The 25,052-nt window shown below is 42.2% G+C and overlaps 1 protein-coding gene across 3 annotated transcripts in view; it reads left to right on the forward strand.

Moving 5' to 3' along the window:
- Positions 1–4,547: 4,547 nt before the first annotated feature.
- LOC141268824 (von Willebrand factor A domain-containing protein 5A-like) overlaps positions 4,548–25,052 on the forward strand; it is a 110,666-nt gene continuing 90,161 nt past the window's right edge. For all 3 annotated transcript variants that reach the window (XM_073680353.1, XM_073680354.1, XM_073680355.1), the window contains exons 1-4: positions 4,548–4,703; positions 17,095–17,162; positions 22,469–22,671; positions 24,086–24,308. In XM_073680353.1, the coding sequence (XP_073536454.1) occupies positions 17,108–17,162; positions 22,469–22,671; positions 24,086–24,308 (481 nt within the window). In that variant the 5' untranslated portion in view covers positions 4,548–4,703; positions 17,095–17,107. The remainder of the gene's footprint in view (positions 4,704–17,094; positions 17,163–22,468; positions 22,672–24,085; positions 24,309–25,052) is intronic.

A 25,052-nucleotide genomic window follows, 5' to 3' on the forward strand; every position in this document is an offset into this window, starting at 1 on the left:
TGAAGGAGATCGTAGAAGAAATATTAGAACCACTCTCCATAATCTTTGAAAATTCTTGGAGAACAGGAGAAGTCCCAGAAGACTGGAGAAGAGCAAATGTTGTTCCTATCTTCAAAAAGGGGAAGAAGGTGGACCCAGGGAACTATAGGCCGGTGAGTCTGACTTCTATACCAGGAAAGATCTTTGAACAAATTATTAAACAACATGTATGTAAGTACATGGATAAGAATGAAGTGATTAACCAGAGTCAGCATGGGTTTGTAACTAACAAGTCATGTCAGACTAACTTAATTTCCTTCTATGACAGAATCACTGACTGGGTGGATCAGGGAAATGCTGTAGATATAGTATATCTTGACTTCAGCAAAGCATTTGACAAAGTATCTCACACCATCCTTATTGAAAAAATGACCAAGTATGCAATGGACCAGGCAACTGTTAGGTGGATTCATAACTGGCTTAGTGATCGGACTCAAAGGGTGGTTGTAAATGGCTTCACATCCAGCTGGATGAATGTCTCAAGTGGGGTACCACAGGGCTCCGTCCTGGGACCTGTATTGTTCAACATCTTTATCAATGATTTAGATGAAGGAATTGAGGGTAAACTGATTAAATTTGCTGATGATACAAAGCTAAGAGGGATAGCTAATACTAGAGAAGAGAGAGAGAGGATTCAAAAAGACCTAAATAAACTGGAGCAGTGGGCAGCAACCAACAGAATGGTTTTTAACAGGGAAAAATGCAAAGTACTACATCTGGGCAATAAAAATGAAAAAAGCATATACAGAATGGGAGGAATAGAGCTAAGCAACAGTACATGTGAAAAAGACTTAGGTATACTAATAGATCAAAGACTGAACATGAGTCAACAGTGTGATGCAGCAGCAAAAAAGGCAAATACAATTCTGGGATGTATTAACAGAAGCATACAGTCTAGATCACGTGAAGTCATTATCGGTCTTTACTCCTCTTTGGTCAGACCTCATCTGGAATACTGTGTACAGTTTTGGGCACCACATTTTAAAAAAGACATAGACAAACTGGAGCAAGTTCAGAGAAGAGTGACCAGAATGGTGACTGGTCTGCAAACCATGTCCTATGAGGAACGGTTGCAGGATTTGGGAATGTTTAGCTTGCAAAAAAGAAGACTGAGAGGAGACTTAATAGCTGTCTACAAATATGTCAAGGGCTGTCACATTGTAGAAGGATCATCTTTATTCTCATTTGCACAAGGAAAGACTAGAAGCAATGGGATGAAACTAAATGGGAGGAGACACAGATTAGATATTAGAAAAAACTTTTTGACAGTTAGGGTGATTAATGAGTGGAACAGGCTGCCACGAGAGGTGGTGAGTTCCCCTTCAATGGACGTCTTCAAACAGAGGCTGGACAGACATCTGTCTGAGATGATCTAGTGAATCCTGCTTTGAGCAGGGGGTTGGACCCGATGACCCAGGAGGTCCCTTCCAACTCTACCATTCTTTGATTCTATTCTATGATTCTATTTCTCGGATACAGCAGGTCGGCTGCACAGTATCATTTCTCGGATACACCAGGTCAGCTGCACAGTATCGTGACTCGGATACAGCAGGTCGGCTGCACAGTATCATTACTCGGATACACCTGGTCGGCGGCATAGTATCATGAGTCGGATACACCAGGTCGGCTGCACAGTATCATGACTCGGATACACCAGGTCGGCTGCACGGTATCATGACTCGGATACACCTGGTCGACGGCATAGTATCATGAGTCGGATACGCCAGGTCGGCTGCACAGTATCATGACTCGGATACACCAGGTCGGCTGCACAGTATCATGACTCGGATACAGCAGGTCGGCTGCACATTGCTCCTGGAGGTTATAGTGTCAGCCATAGGCGGATTATAATGAGGGCAATCTGGGCTACCGCCTGGGGCCCTGAACCTACAGGGGGCCCGGGGCTCCAGGGTGTCTATGGCCAGATTGCCCTCATGATATGTGCGGCGCCGCGGCACATACCTGCAGACAGTGGCAGGGGGGCCGCCGGACTGCTCCCCCAGCAGCGGCGCACGGCCGCTGCTTCTTCGGCCGGGCCAGCACTGCAGCAGTTAACTACCCTGTGCTGGCCCGGCCGCGTCACTGCTAGGAGACACGGCCCTGTGCGCGGCCGTGTCTCCTAGCTGTGACGTCTCACAGTGCGCACCCAGCCTGCTGTGCTGCACCGGAAAAGGGCAGGAGGACTGGAGCTGAGCCGGGGTATGGTGAGTGTGTGTGTGTCTGTGTGTGAGTGTGTGCAGGCAGATTTCATTGTGTGATGTCTGTTTATATGTATTTTTGTGTTTCAAATGTGTTTATGTGTGTATGTATACAGTACAGACCAAAAGTTTGGACACACCTTCTCATTTAAATTTTTTTCTGTATTTTTATGACTTTGAAAATTGTACATTCACACTGAAGGCATCTAAACTATGAATTAACACATGTGGAATTATATACTTAACAAAAAAGTGTGAAACAACTGAAAATATGTCTTATATTCTAGGTTCTTCAAAGTAGCCACCTTTTGCTTTGATGACTGCTTTGCACACTCTTGGCATTCTCTTGATGAGCTTCAAGAGGTAGTCACCGGAAATGGTTTTCACTTCACAGGTGTGCCCTGTCAGGTTTAATCAGTGGTATTTCTTGCCTTATAAATGGGGTTGGGACCATCAGTTGTGTTGCGCAGAAGTCAGGTGGATACACAGCTGATATTCCTACTGAATAGACTGTTAGAATTTGTATTATGGCAAGAAAAAAGCAGCTAAGTAAAGAAAAACGAGTGGCCATCATTAGTTTAAGAAATGAAAGTCAGTCAGTCCGAAAAGTTGGGCAAACTTTGAAAGTGTCCCCAAGTGCAGTTGCAAAAACCATCAAGCGCTACAAAGAAACTGGCTCACATGAGGACCGCCCCAGGAAAGGAAGACCAAGAGTCACCTCTGCTTCAGAGGATAAGTTTATCCAAGTCACCAGCTTCAGAAATCGCAGGTTAACAACAGCTCAGATTAGAGACCAGGTCAATGCCACACACAGTTCTAGCAGCAGACATATCTCTACAACAACTGTTAAGAGGAGACTTTGTGCAGCTGGCCTTCATGGTAAAATAGCTGCTAGGAAACGACTGCTAAGAACAGGCAACAAGCAGAAGAGACTTGTTTGGGCTAAAGAACACAAGGAATGGACATTAGACCAGTGGAAATCTGTGCTTTGGTCTGATGAGTCCAAATTTGAGATCTTTGGTTCCAACCACCGTGTCTTTGTGCGACGCAGAAAAGGTGAATGGATGGACTCTACATGCCTGGTTCCCACCGTGAAGCATGGAGGAGGAGGTCTGATGGTGTAGGGGTGCTTAGCTGGTGACACTGTTGGGGATTTATTCAAAATTGAAGGCATACTCAACCAGCATGGCTACCACAGCATCTTGCAGTGGCATGCTATTCCATCCAGTTTGCGTTTAGTTGGACCATCATTTATTTTTCAACAGGACAATGACCCCAAACACCTCCAGGCTGTGTAAGGGCTATTTGACAAAGAAGGAGAGTGATGGGGTGCTACGCCAGATGACCTGGCCTCCACAGTCACCAGACCTGAACCCAATCGAGATGGTTTGGGGTGAGCTGGACCGCAGAGTGAAGGCAAAAGGGCCAACAAGTGCTAAGCATCTCTGGGAACTCCTTCAAGATTGCTGGAAGTCCATTTCCGGTGACTACCTCTTGAAGCTCATCAAGAGAATGCCAAGAGTGTGCAAAGCAGTCATCAAAGCAAAAGGTGGCTACTTTGAAGAACCTAGAATATAAGACATATTTTCAGTTGTTTCACACTTTTTTGTTAAGTATATAATTCCACATGTGTTAATTCATAGTTTTGATGCCTTCAGTGTGAATGTACAATTTTCATAGTCATGAAAATACAGAAAAATCTTTAAATGAGAAGGTGTGTCCAAACTTTTGGTCTGTACCGTATGTCTGTATAGGTTTGTATGTGTGCGTGACTGCGTGCAGCCTCCCGCTGTGTATAGATGGCTACTTGTGGCCTCCCGCTGAGCATAGATGGCGGCGAAAACGCAGCGCTTCCGCAAAATAATTGGTGGTGCTGCGGATTTTTCCGCAATGATAATCCGCAGTGGAAATTTCCGCATGTGCAAATGCGGATTATAATTGGGGAACATGGCAGACCTTCTACCAAGCGTTCTTTAAGCGTTTCTGCAGCGGCAATTCCGCTGCAGAAACGCTTAAAAAACGCATAGTGGGCACACAGCCTAAAAAAGCCAAAAAAAAATTATTAGCATTAATATTGTGCCAAATTAATTTCACATGAACTATTCCATGATCTATCACAGGGGATGATGGGACATGTGATACATCAGGTGTTTGTGTGTGTGTGGGGGGGGCCCGCGCCTTCTAAACTGCCCGGGGCCCTTGCTACTCTTAATCCACCCCTGGTGTCAGCACAGTATTATACTGCAGCGGATCTCTGTGGTTCTTGCAGGGTGATGTTTGTTGCCTCTCCATGTACACACAGACTGCAGGATTACTCCTCCTGCCCCTTTAAGCTGCTGGCAGCCAAACAGCGACACTCCCATATATGACACAGCAGCACCTCCTACATACTGGCTGACGGGAAGCAACAGAAACTCGTCTGGAGGCAGCACACATCCCAGGAGAAGGAGACGCACTGACACCCAGGTAATGTGAACGCAGCAATGTAGTATATAGAGGTACAGTATACAGTACTCATGGTATACAGAGGTACAGTATACGGTACTCATAGTATACAGGGGTACAGTATACAGTACTCATGGTGTACAGGGGTACGGTATGTAGTACTTATAGTACACAGGTGTAGGGTATATGGTACTCATAGTATACAGAGATACGGTATACAGTACTCATGGTATACAGAGGTACGGTATAGAGTACTCATGGTATACAGAGGTATGGTATACAGTACTCATAGTATACAGTGGTACGGTATACAGTACTCTTGTTATACAGAGGTGTGCCATATAGTACTCATGGTATACAGAGTTATGCTATACAGTACTCATGGTATACAGAGGTACGGTATACAGTACTCCTAGTATACAGAGGTACGGTATACAGTACTCTTGTTATACAGAGGTGTGCCATATAGTACTCATGGTATACAGAGTTATGGTATACAGTACTCATGGTATACAGGGGTACTGTATACGGTACTCATGGTACACCGGTGTAGGGTATATGGTACTCATAGTATACAGAAGTAAGGTACACGATACTTATAGTTTACAGGGGTACGGTACTCATAGTATATAGGGGTACGGTATACGGTACTCATTATACAGAAATACAGTGTTCCTGGTATACAGCATTGTATATACACGCAGGTACTGAACATGCAGAATAAAGAACAGCCTATACACAGGTGCTGTAGATAAGTATATACACAAAGGTAATATACATATATACACTGAGGTATAGTAGATGCACATGCAGTATACAGTATAGTGTTACATAAGTACAGTATATGTAATATAGACACAGAGGTACAGTACATGCAGTATACAGTATAGTGTCACATAAGTACAGTATATGTAATATAGACACAGAGGTACAGTACATGCAGTATACAGTATAGTATATACACATGGGTACGGAGCATATAATATAGAGATAGAGCCTCAGCACCATACAGTATACTACATGCACAAAGGTGTGGGACACAGTATGACAGCATACAATGTGGGCCATGCACATTCTTGGAGGTATACCTGCAGGTATGGGGTGCAGCCTCTGACTAATCTTCCAGTTACTTCCTCCTTGTCCGGCTTTTGAAAGTATTCCAAACTATACAGTATATGGCTGCGTTGTTCTGGCAGCATGAATTAACTGTCAGGTTTCCTTTAAGGTTCCCTTTAAAAAGGGCTAAAAGATGGTGGACAAGTTGGTTTATATAGGGAAAACCCAGTGACAGGTTCCCTTTAATGGAAAACCCAGTGACAGGTTCCCTTTAATGGAAAACCGAGTGACAGGTTCCCTTTAATGGGTCATTGACAATATACACCTTGAGGCAAATACTTTTCCCTATCTACAACTCATAACCCTACCCTGATCACCGCAGGAAGATGGAGAACGGGGCCTTGTCACTCATTGTCCAGAATAAAGAGGGCTGTGCACGCACCTTTCTCCATTCAGTTGTATGGGAGGACAAAATGTTGCTCATCAGTTTTCTGAGCTCCCATAATTAATTATTTGTGAGAGCCATGTTTGCTCTGCTATCTCTCCTCAAGCAGCAGCATTTGACAAGGCCGATATTCTAAGTAAGCTAAGCAGCAGTACTCAATGTCAGGCAGCAGCTGCAAAAGCAAATAAGATTTTAGGGTGTATAAAAGAGATCCAAGTGTAATATTACCCCTCTATAAATCTTTTTTTGGAATTCAGCTTTGGAATCAACATTTTAAAAATGATATTGAAGGTGTTTATCATAATGACAGGTTCGAAAAATTGGGCTTGTTTTGTTTAGAAAAAAAGATGCCTTAGAGGCAATCTCATTTACATATATAAGTACATGCGTGGACAATATAAAGAACTGGCACATGAGTTATTCTTTGCAAAGGCCTAACAATGGACAAGGAAACATTTATTACATTTGGAGCAAAGGTGATTCCTGCATCTAAAATAGAAGAGGATTCTTTACAGTTAAAGTAGTCAGACTTTGGAAAGCCGTACAAAAGATTGTAATTGTAAATCAGAGATCAGTATTTAAAAAAGACTACATGGTTTTTCAGAAGAAATATTATGGATTATAAATAATCTAGTAATAGATCATGTATAAATGATTGAGAAAGGTTGAACTTGATGGACCTATATTTTCAATTTAACTATATAATGCATCAACAGAACCATCCTCAGTACATGAATACAGCACCAGAACCAATGTCAGTACCTGAATACAGCATCACATTTGTTGTATTGTAAAAATGACCAGGCAACATGACTTTCTAGGTCAATACGATTACGTCATCACCAGATTTTCATGTATTTTATTATTATTTATTATATAGTGGTAAAAAAAAAATGTCAGAAGTTTGTAAAAAAAAAAAATATATATAAATCATTAAAAATGTTGTCTCGCCCATTGACCCGAAAAATGAACACGTTACGGGTCTTGGAAACAAGCAACATAGTCAAAATAATTTTCTTTTTTTTACAAATTTCTGATATTTTTTCACCACTAAAATATATAAAAAAAACTGGACACGTTTGTTATCGTGGTAATCATACTGATAAGACGAATCATATCTCCAGGTCATTTGTACCTCTCAGTGTACTCCATAAAAGCAAATCCCAAAAAACAATGTCAGAATTTGCGTGTTTTTTTTTTTTTCGCAATTTCACTGCACTTCAAATTTTTTTTTCCTGTTTTCCAGTAAATTACGTGGTAAAATGAATGGTGTCTTTCAAAAGTACAACTCGTCCCACTTAAAAATAAGCCCTTCTACGACTATGTGGACAGAAAAATAAAAAAGTTATGTCTCTTGGAAGAAGGAGAGGCAAAAACAAAAATTGGCTGCGTCGGGAAGGGGTTTAGGTGAAAAATGGGGTGATTCGAATGTTATTTTTTGTTAAACTTTTTCTTTTCATTTTTTTTGTGTATTATTTAGTCACAGGACTTAAAGGGAACCTGTCACGTCATTTTTAGCAACTAAACTGTCCCCGGCGTTTTAGTGATGCAATATTTTCAATCAAAACTGCGCCATAATCATCTCGAAAATTTACTTTGTATGCTTATATAGTACCTTCTCTTTCAGTCATAGGGGCGGCGCTTCATTTTTTTTTCAGTCACGGGCTCGTCATTTTGTTGACACCCACGCACTCTGATTGATGTTTTGGTGTATGCTGATGTCACGGGAATCTGCTCTAAAATCCTGTGCTTGCTCAGTGTTGAGCGGCTCCCAGCGCATGCACAGTGAATCTGGGTGCACGTACCCAGCTTCATTGTGCGCTTGCGCATTCTTAGACCCTATTCTTATTTTTCCTGCTGGCAGCGCTGAGGAGGATACAGTCAGTTTGGTGGGAAGGGAAGACGGTGGCGCGAATGTTCCAATGTGCACTCACAATTGCGGGGTCACAGAGCCCGTGACTCGCAGTCGCTCCGACGCATGCGCACACAGTCAATGAAGCTGTGTACGTACACCCAGATTCAGTGTGCATGCGTGGGGAGTCGCTCGTCACTGTGCAAGCGCAGGATTTTAGTGCAGATTCCCATGATATCGCCGCACCCCGAAAAAATCAATCAGAGTGAGTGGGTGTCGACAATATGACAAGCCTGTGACTGAAAGAAAAATTTAGCGCCACCCCTATGACTGAAAGAGAAGCTACTATGTAACTATACAAAGTGATTTTTGGAGATGATTACGGCGCCGTTTTGATTGAAAACAACGTGTTAGCGATGCACATTGCATCACTAACAACACACTGGGGACAGTTTAGTTGCTAAAATTTCCGTGACAGGTTCCCTTTAAAGCTACACTCCTTCTTTGATTGCTGGTTCTATTTACTGCAATACTAAAGTTCTGCAGTATGTAGTGTAAATTATGGTCTCCAGTGAAGCTTTACCCCAGCTGCTATAATAATTCATGAGATACCGAGATTACAGCACTCCATTTAAATTCCGCTGTCAGAGATAAACCGTGACATCAAAATAGTTACTAGCAGCAATTGGAGGATAGCGTTGACAGATACGTGCTACATAACACAGTAAGCATCTGTCACGTGAGGAGAGAACTCCACTCTTTAGCTCCTTCCAGACTTGTGGACCCCAATGCTATTATGTCCATATGTGCTTGAACTGTAGCACCACCTATTGGAAGTAGCAATCATTAATGTCAATATCGACCCTATAATGAGCCTTGCCACATAACTTTGGATAGCAGCCAAACCAGAATCTCAATTTGCTGACACATGTTTCAGGGCGTTGCCCCTCATGAGTGCAAAGCAGGGGATCTGATTTGGCTGTATGAGAGACCTCTGACTGCACGCTAAGCAGTAACATCTCTTACTGTGGAGAGGCAACACCCCAAAACACGTGTCTGTAAATTGAGATTCTGGTTTGGCCTTTATCCAAAGTCATGGGCCAAGGCTGGTTAAAGGGTCGTTATTGACTTTTAGTATTTCTACTTCCAATAGGTGGTACTAGAGTTCAAACCCTCTTCCCCTCTGAAGAGGCAATTTGTATATTTAATTTCCATAGCCTATCAGTCTCCTTACACTGGTATGTCAGGCATGTAACTCTGCACAAGGAGAAATGTTACCCCTTATGCCCAATGAGCAACTTTTTTGAATTGTGACAAATTCAACAAACAATTTTCGCCTTTTTTCAAGTTGTCTTTTGTGGATTAGTTAATTTTCTGATTTTTATGTCAATGTGGCTTTTCCAGATGTTTTAGGCAGATTTATGAAATGCAACCTTTTTTAAAAGGTGCAAAATTAGGTAATTTACTCAGTGCTACCCTCCGGAGTAATTTTCTGTACTTAATTTAAAAAGTTGCATTTTTTGCACCATTTGGAAAAAGTTGTGAGTTTTTAATCCAAAAAAAAAAAAAAAAAAGATTAAGGACGGGGTGAGGGGAATCGCAGAGACATGTCTGATTTTAATTCGTGAGTCAGTTCAAAATCGACAATTCAAGTCTATGAGACCTTGAAAAAATGGGTCAGATTTTCACAGACTGTTAGATAGAAGGCGTTGAAACTTTTTTTTTTTTTTGTCACGTACAAGAAAAAGTTATGATTCTGGCACCAAACTCTGATGAAAATCTGATGAAATTCCCTGATGAAACTCGGTCCATTATTCTCGTATGTGGAAAAAAAACTGATGTGTGAATGAGGCCTAATGGTCACAAGATCTCAATACAAGACCGCATTCAGATTTCAGGGTTTTTTTGATGTACGAGAAAAAAGGTCCAAATTTCATCAATTATTTTCATCAGTTTTTTTCACTGAAAAAAAAAAAAAGTTCTCCACTTTCTCCTATGTCTCTGTCAGTGAAAAACAGACAGCTCTCGGATGGCATTCAAGTGTTGTGTGATTTTAGACTTACATTGCCTATTTGATCAAAATCAGACATGTCTCTGCGATTTTGCACAGACCGCGCGGTCCACAAAAAATCACGGACATGTGAACAGCGCTATCCATGAACAAAACGGATAGCGCCCATACGTGGAAAAACTGATGTGTGAATGAGCCCTTAGGCCACACGCATGCACATTCAGTATTTGGTCAGTTTTTTACCTCAGTATTTGTAAGACAAAACCAGGAGTGGAACAATTTCAGGGGAAAAGTATAATGAAACACGTCACCACCTTTTCACCCTCTTCTGGTTTTGGCTTACAGACACTGAGGTAAAAAACTGACCAAATACTGAGCGTGTGAACATGGCCTTAGTCTGTGAGACGGTGAGTGAGGTCTTCCTGTCAGGAGCAGACAGAAGTGTGAGATGGCGGACGTGTGATGGCACAGAGCTGGCGATATACAGCATATACCCTGACCTCCTTCTCCTCTCAAGCCACAGCCTGGAGAAGTTGAAGTAGCAGGCAGGAGAGCGGCCATAGCTGCCCTCTATGAGGGAACAAGGTCTCAGCTGCAGACAGTTGTGGAGAAGGGTTGTGCATACAGGACATGCCGATAAGAGGAGCTGAGGAATCGCTGCACCCACTAAATGACTGCCCCAGCGTCTTACCCCAGAGCTACCACCTCAATAGTAACTGTGCTTGCTGCATAGGAATTGTATCTTCATAGAAGAACCATTAACCCCTTAACGACCGCCCATACGCATTAAAATAGCGGTCGTTAAGGGGCCTTATAGCGCCGCCCGGTGGTGGCAATTCCCACGGACGTCAGCTGTATTTGACAGCTGACACCCTGCAATATCGGCCCCTGCCAGTTTTGCAACCGATCAGGGCCGTTTAACCCCTTAAATACCTCTGTCAATCACAACAGTAGTATTTAAGTTGTTACAATTGGGTCACAAGACCCCCTTAGTAACCATGGAACCCCCACGATGAGAATCCCGATAGTTTATGGTACTCTGAGATCATGTGATGACCTCAGGGTACGGTGGCCTGTGAGATCCAGCTATAAACTGGGTCTCACCGGCTGAGTCAGTAAGATACTGACCGTCTCATACACTGCAATACACAAGACCAGTGTATAAGACCAGTGATCCAAAAAAAATGATACATGTCCCACAGTGGGCCTTAGTGAAAAAGTAAAAAAAAAAGTTAAATAAAATATGTAAAAAACACACAAAAAAAGCTCACAAAAATCACGCAGCGTTTGTGACAAAACAAAAATTAACAAAAAAAGTGCACATAATTGTTATTGCCACGTCCGGAATGACCCGCTCTATAAAACTTGTACATTATTTATTCCGTTTGGCGAACGACGTAAAAAAAAACACACCAAAAAATGTCGCTTTTTCATCATACTGACAAAAAAGAGAATAAAAAGCGATCAAAAAGTCTTATGTAAAAAAAATAATATAAATGAAAACACCAAACCGTCCTGCAAAAAACGAGCCCCAATATGGCTCCATCGTCAAAAAAATAAAGTTACAGCTCTCAGCATATGTTGATGCAAAAACATTTATTTTTGTAAAATATTGTTTTTAGTCTGCAAAAATAGCAAATCCTAAAAAACACTATAAATCTGGTATCGCTGTAATCGTACTGACCTGACAAACAAATCGGTCTTATGACTTTTACCGCACGGTGAACGGCGCAAAAAATAAAAACAATAACTGAATTGCTGTTTTTTGTTCATTCTGTGTCTGAAAAATCTGAATAAAGAGATCAAAAAAATCTGCAACTCGTCCCGCAAAAAATAAGCCCTCATACATCTCTGTTCGCCAAAGAATTAAAAAAGTTACAGCTCTCAGAATATGGCAACGAAAAAAACTACTTTTTATAAAAAAGCATTTTTACTGTGTGATTACAATAAAACCTAAAAAAAAAAGCATATAAATCTGGTGTCGCTATAATCGCACCGACCCAAAGAATCCGCCTTATAACTTATACCGCACGGCTAACCGTGCAAAAATAAGAACTATTCTGGTTCTTCTATCCGTATGTTCACTCTGCCTCCCAAAAATCGGAATAAGGCTCGGCTCACATTTATCCTGCGCTCTCCGCTGAGCGCATACATCTGGGTTTCTGTGTAAATTCTCCAAAACCGCCATTCAGACAAAAGCCCAGACGGAACCATTCACTTATGAGGGAGATGGAGTCACTTTGGACTGGTCTCTGTTCCGGCAGCATCCCATCATTTTAGATGTGTTTTTAGCGCACAAGTGTGGCGACCACTGATGTGTGCACGCCTAAAAAGGTGGATACCACTGGAGGAGACGCCAAACAGAGCCAAAAAGTGTCTCCATCTGCCTCATGGTGAGTGGTTTCGTCTGGTGTTTTGTCTGAATTGCATTTTTGTTGGATTTATATGGAAACCCGATTGTACATGCTCAGCATAGAACACAAGAAGGCGATTCAGTCTTATTCTGGAAACGATCAAAAAATATTATGTACCCCAAAGTTTTCCAATAAAAAACACCTAAGTTATCCCACACAAAATCAGCCCCCACTCCGTTCCATCATCTGTCACTGGAACTATAGGGGGTTCCCACGTTACGGTTAGAACAAAGACTCTGAAAAAGCGACATGACTCCCACCGCCCCAAATTAAATCCAGTAAATTCTGCGCACCCAAAAACAAATGCCTCCCCTCCTTCAGAGCCCCACTGTGCCTAAACCTCAGTAAGCGGCCACACATATGGCATTATTGTAGTGCGGAGAGAGCACTTAACATTTTACAGGGTGCATAAATTACGCCAGAACCACAAGCTGGGCACAATATATGGGGGCACAATGTATGGGCACTAAACTGGCATATTTGCAATTCTCCAGTATAAAGCCTGCATGGATGTTACAAAATAGTCACTGCAGCTGTAGATTAATTCATTGAGAGAAGCAGTTTCTACAATTTGGGTCACTTTTGGAGTTTTTCTGCTGTTCTGGCACCTTTGGGGCTCCGCAAATGCTGCCCGCAAACTATTGTAGCAAAATCTGTGCTCCAAAAGGTAAATGGCGCTTGTGTGCCTGAAAAATTTGCAGCAAATACAATAACTACATTTTTACTAAAATGTCATATTTCCATGTTATAAAATTCTGTGAGGCACCTATGGATTCAAAATACTCACTACAACCCTATATGAATTCTTTAGACAATGACATTTCCAAAATGGGGTTACCAGGGAGGGTTTCAGCTGTTCTGGCACCTCAGGGGCTCGGCTAATGGAGCCCAGAATCTATTCAGACGTAATCTGTGTTCTAAAAGCCAAGTAGCGCTCCTTCCCATCCCTCTGTGTGCTCAAACAGTAATGTATATCCACCTATGGGGTACTGCCACATTCGGGAGAAATTGCATAACAAATGTTGGGTCCAATTTCTCCCATTACTCCTCGTGTAAATTATAAATTTGGTGCTAAAACAGTGGGAAAAAAATGTTTTTGTTCTCACATCTAAATGTTAAAATATTGTGAATCCCCTGTAGGTTAAAAAAGTTCAGTAAACCACTGGAGAAATTCCTTGAGGGGTGTAATTTCCAAAATGGGGTCACTTGCCACTGTATAGGCACATCAGGGCTCTCCAAACGCAACATGACGCATGCAGACCATTCCATCAAAGTCTGCGTTCCAAAATGTCACTCCTTCCTTCCCGAGCCCTGCTGTTCGCCCAAATAAGTTTTCACCTACATATGGCGTATCAACTTACTCAGGAGCAATTTCACAACAAATTTTGGTGTCAATTTTCTCCTATTAACCTTGTGAAAATAAAAACTTTGGGGCTAAAATTACATTTTTGTGGAAAAAAAATAGATTTTTTATTTTCACGGCTTTATGTTATAAACTTCTGTGAAGCACCTGGGGGTTCAAGGTGCTCACCAGTTGTGTACATACATTACTTGAGGGGTTTAGTTTCCAAAATGAGGTCATTTGTGGGGAGTTTCCACTGTTAAGGCACATCAGGGGCTCTCCAAATGCGACATGGTGTTGATTCCAGCCTTTTTTGCTTTCAAAAAGTCAAAACGGTGCTCCTTCCCTCCCGGGTCCTGCCATGCACCCAAACAATAGTTTTCCCTCACATATGGGGTATCTGCATGCTAATGAGAAATTGCTTATCAAAGTTTGTGGTTACATTTTTTCCTGTTACCTAAAAAAAAAATTGTGAAAAAAAGTAAAATATTCATTTTTTCCTTCCACTTTGCTTTGGTTCCTGTGAAGCACTTAAAGGGTTAATAAACTTCTTGAATGTGTTTTTGAGGACGTGGAGGGGTGCAGTTTTTAGAATGGTGTCACTTTTGGGTATTTTCTGTCATATGGGCCCCCTAAAGTCACTTCAAATGTGATGTGGTCCCTAAAATAAAATGGTCTTGTAAATTTTGTTGGAAAAATGAGAAATCGCCGGTCAACTTTTAACCTTTATAACTTCCTAACAACAAAATGATGTTTCAAAAATTGTGCTGATGTAAAGTAGACATGTGGGAAATGTGATTTGTAAACTATTTTGTGTGACATGTCTCTCTGATTTAAGGGCATAAGAATTCAAAGTTTGAAAATTGTGAAATTGTAAAAATTTTCGCCAAATTCTCAATATTTTCACAAATAAACGCAAGTCATATCGAACAAATTTTACTGCTATCATGAAGTACAACAGTTAGCCTGGTCATTAAGGTCAAAATTGGCTCGGTCACTTAAAGGGTTAAGCTTGATGTGCCTGTGTATTCTTACACAAGTAAATGCTTACTCATTTACTGCCCCTGCGTCATCATCCGCTTTCTGAAGTATTTGTAGTGCCCCACATTACACCGCACTACCAGGAAGCAGAGGTTAATTAATGCGCACCTATTCCTGGTCTAAGGGTCTGGACTTTTAGCTGAGATGAATCTGTGCTGCAGTAAATTTATCACTTAAACATGAGCCGTGTATGAGGGAGTCGGAGTCAGGGAAATGGAGGAGTCGGAGGTTTGGCTTACCGACTCCACAGCCCTGCATCGACTCCACAGCCCTGCATCGACTCCACAGCCCTGCATCGACTCCACAGCCCTGCATCGACTCCACGCCCTGCATCGACTCCACAGCCCTGCATCGACTCCACAGCCCTGCATCGACTCCACACCCCTGCATCGACTCCACAGCCCTGCATCGACTCCACAGCCCTGCATCGACTCCACAGCCCTGCATCGACTCCACAGCCCTGCATCGACTCCACAGCCCTGCATCGACTCCACAGCCCTGCATCAACTCCACAGCCCTGCATCGACTCCACAGCCCTGCATCGACTCCACAGCCCTGCATCGACTCCACAGCCCTGCATCGACTCCACAGCCCTGCATCGACTCCACAGCCCTGCATCGACTCCACAGCCCTGCATCGACTCCACGCCCTGCATCGACTTCACACCCCTGCATCGACTCCACAGCCCTGCATCGACTCCACAGCCCTGCATCGACTCCACAGCCCTGCATCGACTCCACAGCCCTGCATCGACTCCACAGCCCTGCATCGACTCCACAGCCCTGCATCGACTCCACAGCCCTGCATCGACTCCACGCCCTGCATCGACTCCACGCCCTGCATCGACTCCACAGCCCTGCATCGACTCCACAGCCCTGCATCGACTCCACAGCCCTGCATCGACTCCACAGCCCTGCATCGACTCCACACCCCTGCATCGACTCCACGCCCTGCATCGACTCCACAGCCCTGCATCGACTCCACACCCCTGCATCGACTCCACAGCCCTGCATCGACTCCACAGCCCTGCATCGACTCCACAGCCCTGCATCGGGGGCCTTGCACATGTCCGATTCTCTGCATGCTCGATTGTGTGGAAAGCATCACACTGCACTCTGATGACGTCTGAGTACGATCCGATTTCTGCGCACTGACAAAATGGAGAAGATGGAAAAATGTATTTCTCCATCTTCTCCTCATCTGAGAGAATCGGATCACATTATTATCAGAATGTCATTTGCGTAATCGATCTGATTCCTGGGATGAGAGAATCTACAGTCATCTGTGCCTAGCCTAAGTATGGCCATGTTCACATGTTCATTATTTTACATCACTATTTGTAAGCCAAAGTCAGGAAAAGTATAATAGAAACACGTCACCACTTCTGCATTTCTCATCCACTCCTGGTTTTGGCTTACAAATTCTGAGGTAAAATACTGACCAAATACTGAACGTGTGAACATGGCCTAACAGTAAAAGATCATGTGAAGTTGCTGTTATAAGAAACCTTATGATTCATCCAGGCCTCTAATATATTCTAAGGTCTCAACCTCAGATACATTTCGGGAATCCATTATTTTCTTAAACCTTGCGTTAGAGGGAATCTGTCAGCAGGTTTTTCTATATAATGTAAAAGCAGAATGCTGTAGGGACAGAGACCCTGATTCCAGTGATGTGTCACGTACTGGATTGCTTGTTGTTTCAATACAATCAGTGTTTTATCAGCAGTAGATTATCACTAGAGGACTAGGTCTCTTGTGCCACTTAAGGTCCCCATACACATTAGACTAATGTCAGCTGTAGCCATTGATATCGACGAATTTGGCTGAAATTCATAGGGGTATTGTGGTAAAGGCCACTGATGGTCGGGGTGATGTCGATTGCACATGTCTGATTTTGGGCTGCAGATCGCATTGTTCTCCTAGAGATGAGAAGCCAGCTCTTTAAAAAAAAAAAATCTATTCTCTCACTTGCAGAATTTTTTTTTAACTGCCATCTGTACCAGGGTTTGGAGGATGGGTTTTCTCCTAAGGCAATCAATAAAGAGAATAAAAGAAAGTTAAGTTTTAGCGATGCTTAGCTCATGAATATTTGTGTTTTTTTAATCTCTTTGGTTGTGCTGCACATACGATAATCACTGAGTACAACACAAAACTTTTCTCTATAAATCATGGACGTCAGAGATAGCGAACTGATGAAGCACAGATATTCGGTAGAGACTTCCTGACTGTTGTGTCTTATCTCCCTATAGAACAAGAGCAAAGATGCCGTTGCTTCCTCCATGCTGTGGTCTTATCGTGATTGGGTCCAAACAACCCGGTGAGACTTTGTTTTGTTTATGACTGCAATAAATTGTACAATATGTGACTCTCAAATCATCCCCTATTAATGAACTTCATCCTTTAAAATAACTGTTATACAGTAGTGTTCAAAGTAATAGAAATCCAATATGACTAACCAGATTAATCACTGTTTTTGGTATAAATTATATCACCACATGTCAAACAATTTACCAGTTGGTGCAGTAGATTCTAAGAGAACCACCAGACTCGGCATTCATGATTTGTATATTTGAATAATTAATTGAAAGGGGGTGTGATCAAAATAATAGCAATGTGGAGTTCAGTTAGTGAGGTCAATCATTCTATGAAGAAACGGGTGAATCAGGTGGCCCTTATTTAAGGGTGAAGTCAGCACATGTTGTACATGCATTTCTCCTTGAAAGTCTGAGAAATATGGGTCGTTTGAGACATTGTTCAGAAGAACAGCGTACTTTGATTAAAAAGTTGATTGGAGAGGGTAAAACTTATAAATAAGTTCAGACAATGACAGACTGTTCAGCTAAAATGATCTCCAATGCTTTAAAATGGAAAGCAAAACCAGAGACGTGGAAGAAAACGTGTATCAATTTTTTTTTTTATTATTACAACACTAGACATGTCCTTTTTTTTAAGTTTTTAAACAGACTATAGTAGTTAAGTCATCAAGCTTTAAAATAAAACAAAATTAACTAGTCTGAACAATTAATAGTAAGTCTTAGGCTGCGTGCCCACGATGCGGATTTAATGCGTTTCCCCTGCGCCATTTCCGCCGTGAAAACACATTAAAAACGCTTGTTAAGTTGTCTGCCATGTTTCCCAATGATTATCATTGCGGAAAAATCAGCAGCACAACCATTAATTTTGCGAAATCGCCGCCATTGACTTGCATTGGACCGCATAACATCTGCATGACTACACGTACACATGCGGATATTATGCAATTTAATGTGCAGATGGTACCCGAGTCTGGAGAAGAGGAGACTCTCCTCCGGACCCGGGTACCATAGTACCTGTAGTTAAAAAAGAATTAAAGTAAAAAAAAAAACATATACTCACCTTCTGATGGCCCCCTGTCTGCTCCCAGCGGCGCTGCTGGGCTGCTCTTCGGCTGCTCACGGTGGTGTAAAAGGACCTTCCATGACATCATGTAGTCATGTGACAGGTCATGCGACCGCTGACGTCGGCGGTGACCTGTCACATGACTAAATTACGTCATGGAGGGTCCTTTTTAGAGCACCGCGAGCCGCCGAAGACACCGGACGGACCGTAGTGGAGACTGGGGGCCATCGGAAGGTGAGTATAATGTTTTTTTTTATTTTTCAACATTTTTATTCTTTTTTTTACTATTGATGCTGCATTTGCAGCATCGTAACTTGGCCACACAACATTAAATCCATGCCTGTTGCATGGATTTACTGTATATAGTGTGACCAAGTTGTCAAGCACTATTCCGAGTGATGCTAAAATTGCTTGGAAAAGCACTTGACAACCCGCATGCGAAATCACATGTTAAAAACGCTTCACAAACGCTTCTACCTGGCAAGAAAAACGCATGTAAAATCCGCATGTACAATCCGCATGTACAATCCGCATGCGTTTTTTCTGCCAGGGAGATGCAAAAACGCTCCACAGCATTTCTGCATCGTGGGCACTTAGCCTTAAACTGAGCTTTTATCATCAATTTGTCCCTTCTACTGGGTGAGATTTAATCTTGTCCACTATCTCTTACTGATAATGGCCATTTCCTTTTGTGTCAAAGAGTATGTACGGCCTGTTATGGTGTTTGAGTCCACCTGAGTTAATATCTGATTTTTGTTTGCTTTTAATATGTCTGGTTTTCTTGGATACACAAAGGATGGGGATGGTCCATAAGGATGCAAAAAAGTCTACTTCTTCTTCTTCTTTAGCATAATCTTTGGAGAGTACATTAGCCAGCCACCAGTGCCCATCATATTCCCAGGTCACATAACCAGTTATGTCATCCATTGCCAATTTTGTTTGAAATACCAGGTTCTTTCAAATTTTCTGCCTGTATAGTAATTTTCTCTTTTGGAAGTTGCTTTCTACAATGGTCACAAATTTTCATGCCTGCTTCGATTGATGGATTTGCATCAAACATCCAATCTTGTACTGACCAAAGATTTCTTATTGTTTTGTGTTTATTTTTTTTCAAAACGATTATATCAGTATATACTAAAAGCCATTCCGAGCTTAGAAGTACCAGTCCTTTGTGTGTGAAACCTAACAGTTAATGTTAAGTATATCAAAATTGAGATTTTCAGTATTGTACGCTCTATAGCAGACGTCCCCAACCTGTGGCTCGGGAACCACATGAGCCCTTGATTTGTGGCTCGCGGCTGTCTACCGGGTTGGTGCATTACCACCAGATCTAGCAAACAGCTGTGGAGAGTAGGTCTCCAGATGGTGACTTTTGTGAGTAGCCCCTGATGGAAGTGCAGATCGGAAAGAGGGTAAGGTAGGAATCTCTAGATCTTTGGTATACTGCCACAGTGTTATTTTTTTGGGCAAGCTTTGGCTGTCATGCTGGTAATGGGGGCTCTGGGTGTCACTGCTGTGAGGGGGGCGGGAGCTGGATCTGGCTCTTGAGCCTCGCTCAGAGCTGAATGTGGCTCTCAAGGTCAGAAAGGTTGGGGGCCTCTGCTCTATAGTAACACAGTAGTAAAAATGGAGATTTTCTGTACTCTACACTGTGTAGTAACAGTTACAGTTTTAACTAAAGTCAGTATTAATAATAAAAGAACATTAAACTATTAACACAAATGCACTGAAACTGAACAATGACTCACTTTTAGCAAGAGGGCAGAGGTCCAGCTACGTCAGGACACGGGTGCACTTTTGCCTCTCTCGCTTTTTGAATAATACTTCACTTCTGCTAGTATTAATTTTCCCCTTCAGGTATTTGTTCGTTTGTTCCTTTTTTTTATTTTAATTATTGCTATATTCCACATCCTTTCCGGAGTGTGTTTGGGGTACTCACCTTTCTAGAATCTCCTCATGTTGTCAGGGCAGATCTGAGAGATTGGTGGAGAGCTGTCTCCGTATGGGTAAAATATTAACCAAGATACTTTAGTGGCATATCTGTTGAAAGCATGTACAGTTCTGAGTGTAATGGTGTTTTTTCTCATTTCTCTATCTTGTTTCTTGCTTGAGATATGAGGAGAAACATAAAGTACCCCTTCTTATGTACAGCACCATGGAATCAATGGCGCTATATAAAAAAATAATAATAATAATAATAAAGGCATGCAACACAGAAATTCACATTTTTTCAAAACTTTGAAAATAAATTAAAAAAAAAATGAAATGTATAGAATTTTTTTTCTTCGTTTTGCATCCTCTAAAACAGTATTATCAAAGAACAAATTCTCAAAAGAATTAAAAATATAGTGGTAATATTCATTGGCTCACTTGACATGGAATGATCCTATGGTTTGCTCAGGATTTCTGCTTTATTAGCACATGTAAGCTATTTAAGTAGTGTCACAAAGGAAAAGTTCCCTTCGAAATATGTGAAACGTCCCGCCCATCAGTGTTATTTGATCACCATAACACAGGAAATATAAGACAAGATGGAGAACATAGACACAAAATGGAATCTGTCCTCTACATCTTTGTGTGATGGCCTCACTGGCTGACGTGCGTCGCTACAACTCCTCACTACTATTCTCAAAGTCCATTTTTTGAGGACCACATGCTCCTTGGTGTGCCACTGCATCTTCAGTTTCCCATAAGACAACACGTGTCAAAGCCTGCCCATATTCTCCTCAATGACTCTCAGGTCTGGCTACACTTTTGCTTCCTATCTAGTATAATGTTTTCTGTAAGCCCCACTTGCCTTGGATAAGGAATACTTTTGCCTCTTAATCCTTGTTTCCTTCAGAACATGCTATCCAATTATGGTCTCCCTTCTTCGCACACAACACCCATAAAACAATGCAGGTCTGTGAACAGTAAGACGATAGGTCCTTTTCCTTTTCAACACTCTTCCTTATCTGCCTAAGAAAAAGAACTGAGTTCCCTTTGCCAATATAACCCCTCCCACCTTGGGCTGGCCCCAATAGTTGACCATGTCGGCAGCTAATCAATTGTTGCAGGCACAAAAAAGATAAAACAACATATAAAAAAGCACAATGCATTGTATAACCATATTTTGAAGGGAGGGTGTCTACAGCTTTTCCTTCACAGCCATCCCCCTTTTATAAGAAGAGTGCCCTGAAAATGAACTGTATATCACAGGGTAGCTTACATACATACTTTTACCAGTCTGATGGATGCAATTTATAGAGGAACCAGGAAGAAAGTTCTCAATTCCCTGCAGTTTACCCATAGAAGCTTTGCATGGTGACCTTTCAAATCAGCAGGCTATTCATGAAATGTATGGCCTTTGCGTTAATTATTTATTTTACTTGCTTATATAGCACCATTCATTTGCGCAGCATTTTACAGACCTCATCATCATCACAATCTAAATTCCCTATCAGTATGTCCCTGGAGTGAGGGAGGAAATCGGAGAACCCAGAGGAAACCCATGTAAACATGGTTCTGCCAGGTGTGACGCTTTTTTTTTTAGCTGGTTTGTTCTCTGATTAATATATGAGGGTCCTGACCTGGAAGCCATCTTCTAGTGACCTACACCCAGTATACCGCACTTGCTAATAATCCAGCCTTAAATTGTTGGCCTATCCTAATGACTCTGATTGAATCTAGGCCAACCAATGGCAACCTGTCATACCAGCATGTATCCCCCTACTCTTCAGTGACCCTGTTGTACCAGACCATGGTTCATACATCATTGTCCTCCTGACTTTAGATTGATATGGATTAAGTGTTACTGAACTTCGGTCCTAAGGTGACAGAATGATAAACCTCTGCTTCTTCCTACCAGGGGAGTAACTCACCTCCCTTCTATTCTCAATTTAATTACCATTTGTTCTACTACAATCACTGCTCGAATCTCACATTCTCTCCTGCACCATCTCGCTCTAGACGACCTGGAGCCAGCCATCTATCAATCCCTACTCTTTCCTGAACCCCTAGTCCTTGGCTCCCAGATCCCCTCAAGGCTCCATACTGCCCTCGTCTGTCCACCTTACTGATCTTCGAAAGCATTTACATTTATTTAGGGGGAAAGCAATATAAAACATATCAAATTGAACTGTAAGGATACACAACATAGTCCAGCACTATATCCCATCAAGAATGTTACTGACTTGAAATGAACATGTGGGTTGGGTCAGGTAGTTGTAGCACATCTCATGAATCCATTCTCTTTGGGCCATGCAGTTCCTCTCAAGGGGATCTCAGTTGACGTCCAGGTGAAAGGCTTTGTGGCTGATGTGGCCGCAACGCTCAAGTACAAGAATGAGGAGGAGAAGGCGGTGGAGGCGGTCTTTGTGTTCCCCATGGATGAAGACTCTGCTGTCTACAGCTTTGAAGCCACAGTGGAGGGGAAGACCATAGTAGCCGACCTCCAGGAGAAGCAACAGGTAAATTCTTAGTGCTTTTGTACATAATATTATCAAGACATAGGGTTCTTACGAGCCAGGGCCGGATTATGTTTAATGGTGATCTTAAATAAAATATAAAAATTGCTTAGAATAAAAGAGGCATGTAAGAAGGACTTGTACATTTCAGCTGTAGACAAGTCATGACTGGTGGTCAGTATTTTACTTCTAACCATCAAATTAAACAGCCACTGCTACTGAGGATGTCCTCTTCTCTTCTTGTCCTTTCAAGTTTTCATCTTTGTGATCTGTCCGTGCTTCCAGATGTCCTAAAATTGAAGGGTTGAGGAGGAGTGTAAGCAGAGTAACAAATTAAGGATTGAATACTTGTGAGTCTTATTTGCCATTTTAGTGGCTCAAAAACAGTTTAGCTGCAAAGTGTAAAGGGACCGTGGGTGATGATCTTGTATGGACCTTATGCCGTTCCTGTATTTAGAAGAGCTACAAGGACTTATACGAATGGTAGAAAATAACTTCAATCTTGTTTTACCGCAAATAAAGGCCTTGGTCACGTTTCTAGATGATTGTTGATAACCGGGTGTTCAGTGTCCAAAACAGTCCTTTATGGACCATCTGCACTGAGCATAGTCATGCTGGAACAGAAAAGGTCCTTCCCAATCTGTTCCTTCAATACTGCAAGCATAGAATTGTGCGTAATGTCTTGGTATGTAGAGGCATTAAGATTTCCCTTTGAGTGAAATCCAAGGCCAAAACAAGAAAAACAAGCCCATAGCATTATCCTTCCTCCACCAAACTGTACAGCGGGCACAATGCAGTCAGGCAGGTAATGTTCTTCTTCACCAAACCCAGATTCGTCCATCAGACAGCAGATAGAGAAGTGTGACCCGTCACTGCACAGAACACGTCTCCTCCAGAGTCCGGTGGTGGCGGCTTTACACCACTCCATCCAACGCTCGGCATTGTGTTTGGGATGTAAGGCTGCGTGCAGCTTATCGGCCATGAAGCTCCCTGCGGGGGTGCTGTCTTTGTGCTGATGTTAATACCAGAGGAGGTCTGGACTCTATAGTTATGGAGTCAGCAGAGCGTTGGTGACTTTTCTGCCCGCTTCTCCTCAGCACTTGATGACACCGCGCTGTAACGTTACGGGGTCTCCACTTCTTGGCTGAGTTGCTTCGGTTCCTTCAACTTTTCAATAATATCACTCACAAGTGATGGGGGAAGATTTAGGAGGAAGAAATGTTCTGACCTGACTTGTTACACCGGTGGCTCCTATTACAGGACTGCGCTGGTGCCCGGGAGCAATTCTGTCACATGTTAGTAAAGGTAGACGGTATGGTGAGGGCCAGAGGTTATACACTGGGGGCAATGGAATTGAATAAAAAATCCTGTATTTCTTGATTTGTTATCTTACAGCTCCTCTTCTCCTCTTTCCCAGGCTCACAAGACCTATGATGAGGCCATCAAACAAGGTCACCAGGCTTTCCTCCTGGAAGAAGACGAGAGCTCAGCTGATGTTTTCAGCTGCAATGTTGGGAACCTGCCACCCGGTCAGGAGGCTGAAGTGACCTTAAAATATGTGCGGGAGCTTCCAGTCGAGGCAGACGGAGCCGTTCGTTTTGTGCTTCCTGCTGTCCTCAACCCCAGATATACCCCGAAAGGTAACACAGTCAAGTATCAGTGAGACCCCAGAAAATCATCATGTTCTTTTAAATTAAAATTGTTATCATACATATACCTTGCCCATAGTACTCACGGATTTTATGGGAATCCCTTGAGACACTCCTAAAAAATAATAGTGATGATTCTTCATGAGTGATGGAGAGTGAGGATGACAGATGATGAGGTTGAATGTTAGTGAATAACTACAAATAATGAAGGATGAGAACTGGATGATGATAATGATGAATGCTGATGGATAAGGAGGATGAAGGATTTCAACAATGGTAGATGAAGAGGATGATGATGTGAGCATGTGCATAGATGAGGATTATAAATGTGTTGAAGGATGAAAATGTGTGATAAAAAATGATGAGGAAGATGAATATTTATGATGAATAAGGAGGAAGATGGATTTAAATAATGGAGGATAAATATGATGAAGAACATGGCATACGGATGACCACAGATGAGGAGTGTGGATGATAATATGTGATGAACCTGATTGATTATAGATACAATGAATGATTAAAAATCAGGAAGAACAGTGACGAAGCTGGATGAGGAGGAGGATGATGAATTTCAATGATGATGAATGAAGGCGATGATAGTGATGGTATGAGGATATGGACAGATGATGAGGGTGGATAACGTGATAGTAGATAAAAACGATGATAATAATGAGAGGTTATGAAGAAGAAGGGTGATTAAGCCAGAAAGTAACATTGGATGATCTTCAGGGCTGT

Source organism: Phyllobates terribilis, unplaced genomic scaffold (genome assembly GCF_046119375.1).
Source record: "Phyllobates terribilis strain yellow unplaced genomic scaffold, ASM4611937v1 Scaffold_1__5_contigs__length_1240528914, whole genome shotgun sequence".
In the NCBI taxonomy this organism is placed as follows: domain Eukaryota; kingdom Metazoa; phylum Chordata; class Amphibia; order Anura; family Dendrobatidae; genus Phyllobates; species Phyllobates terribilis.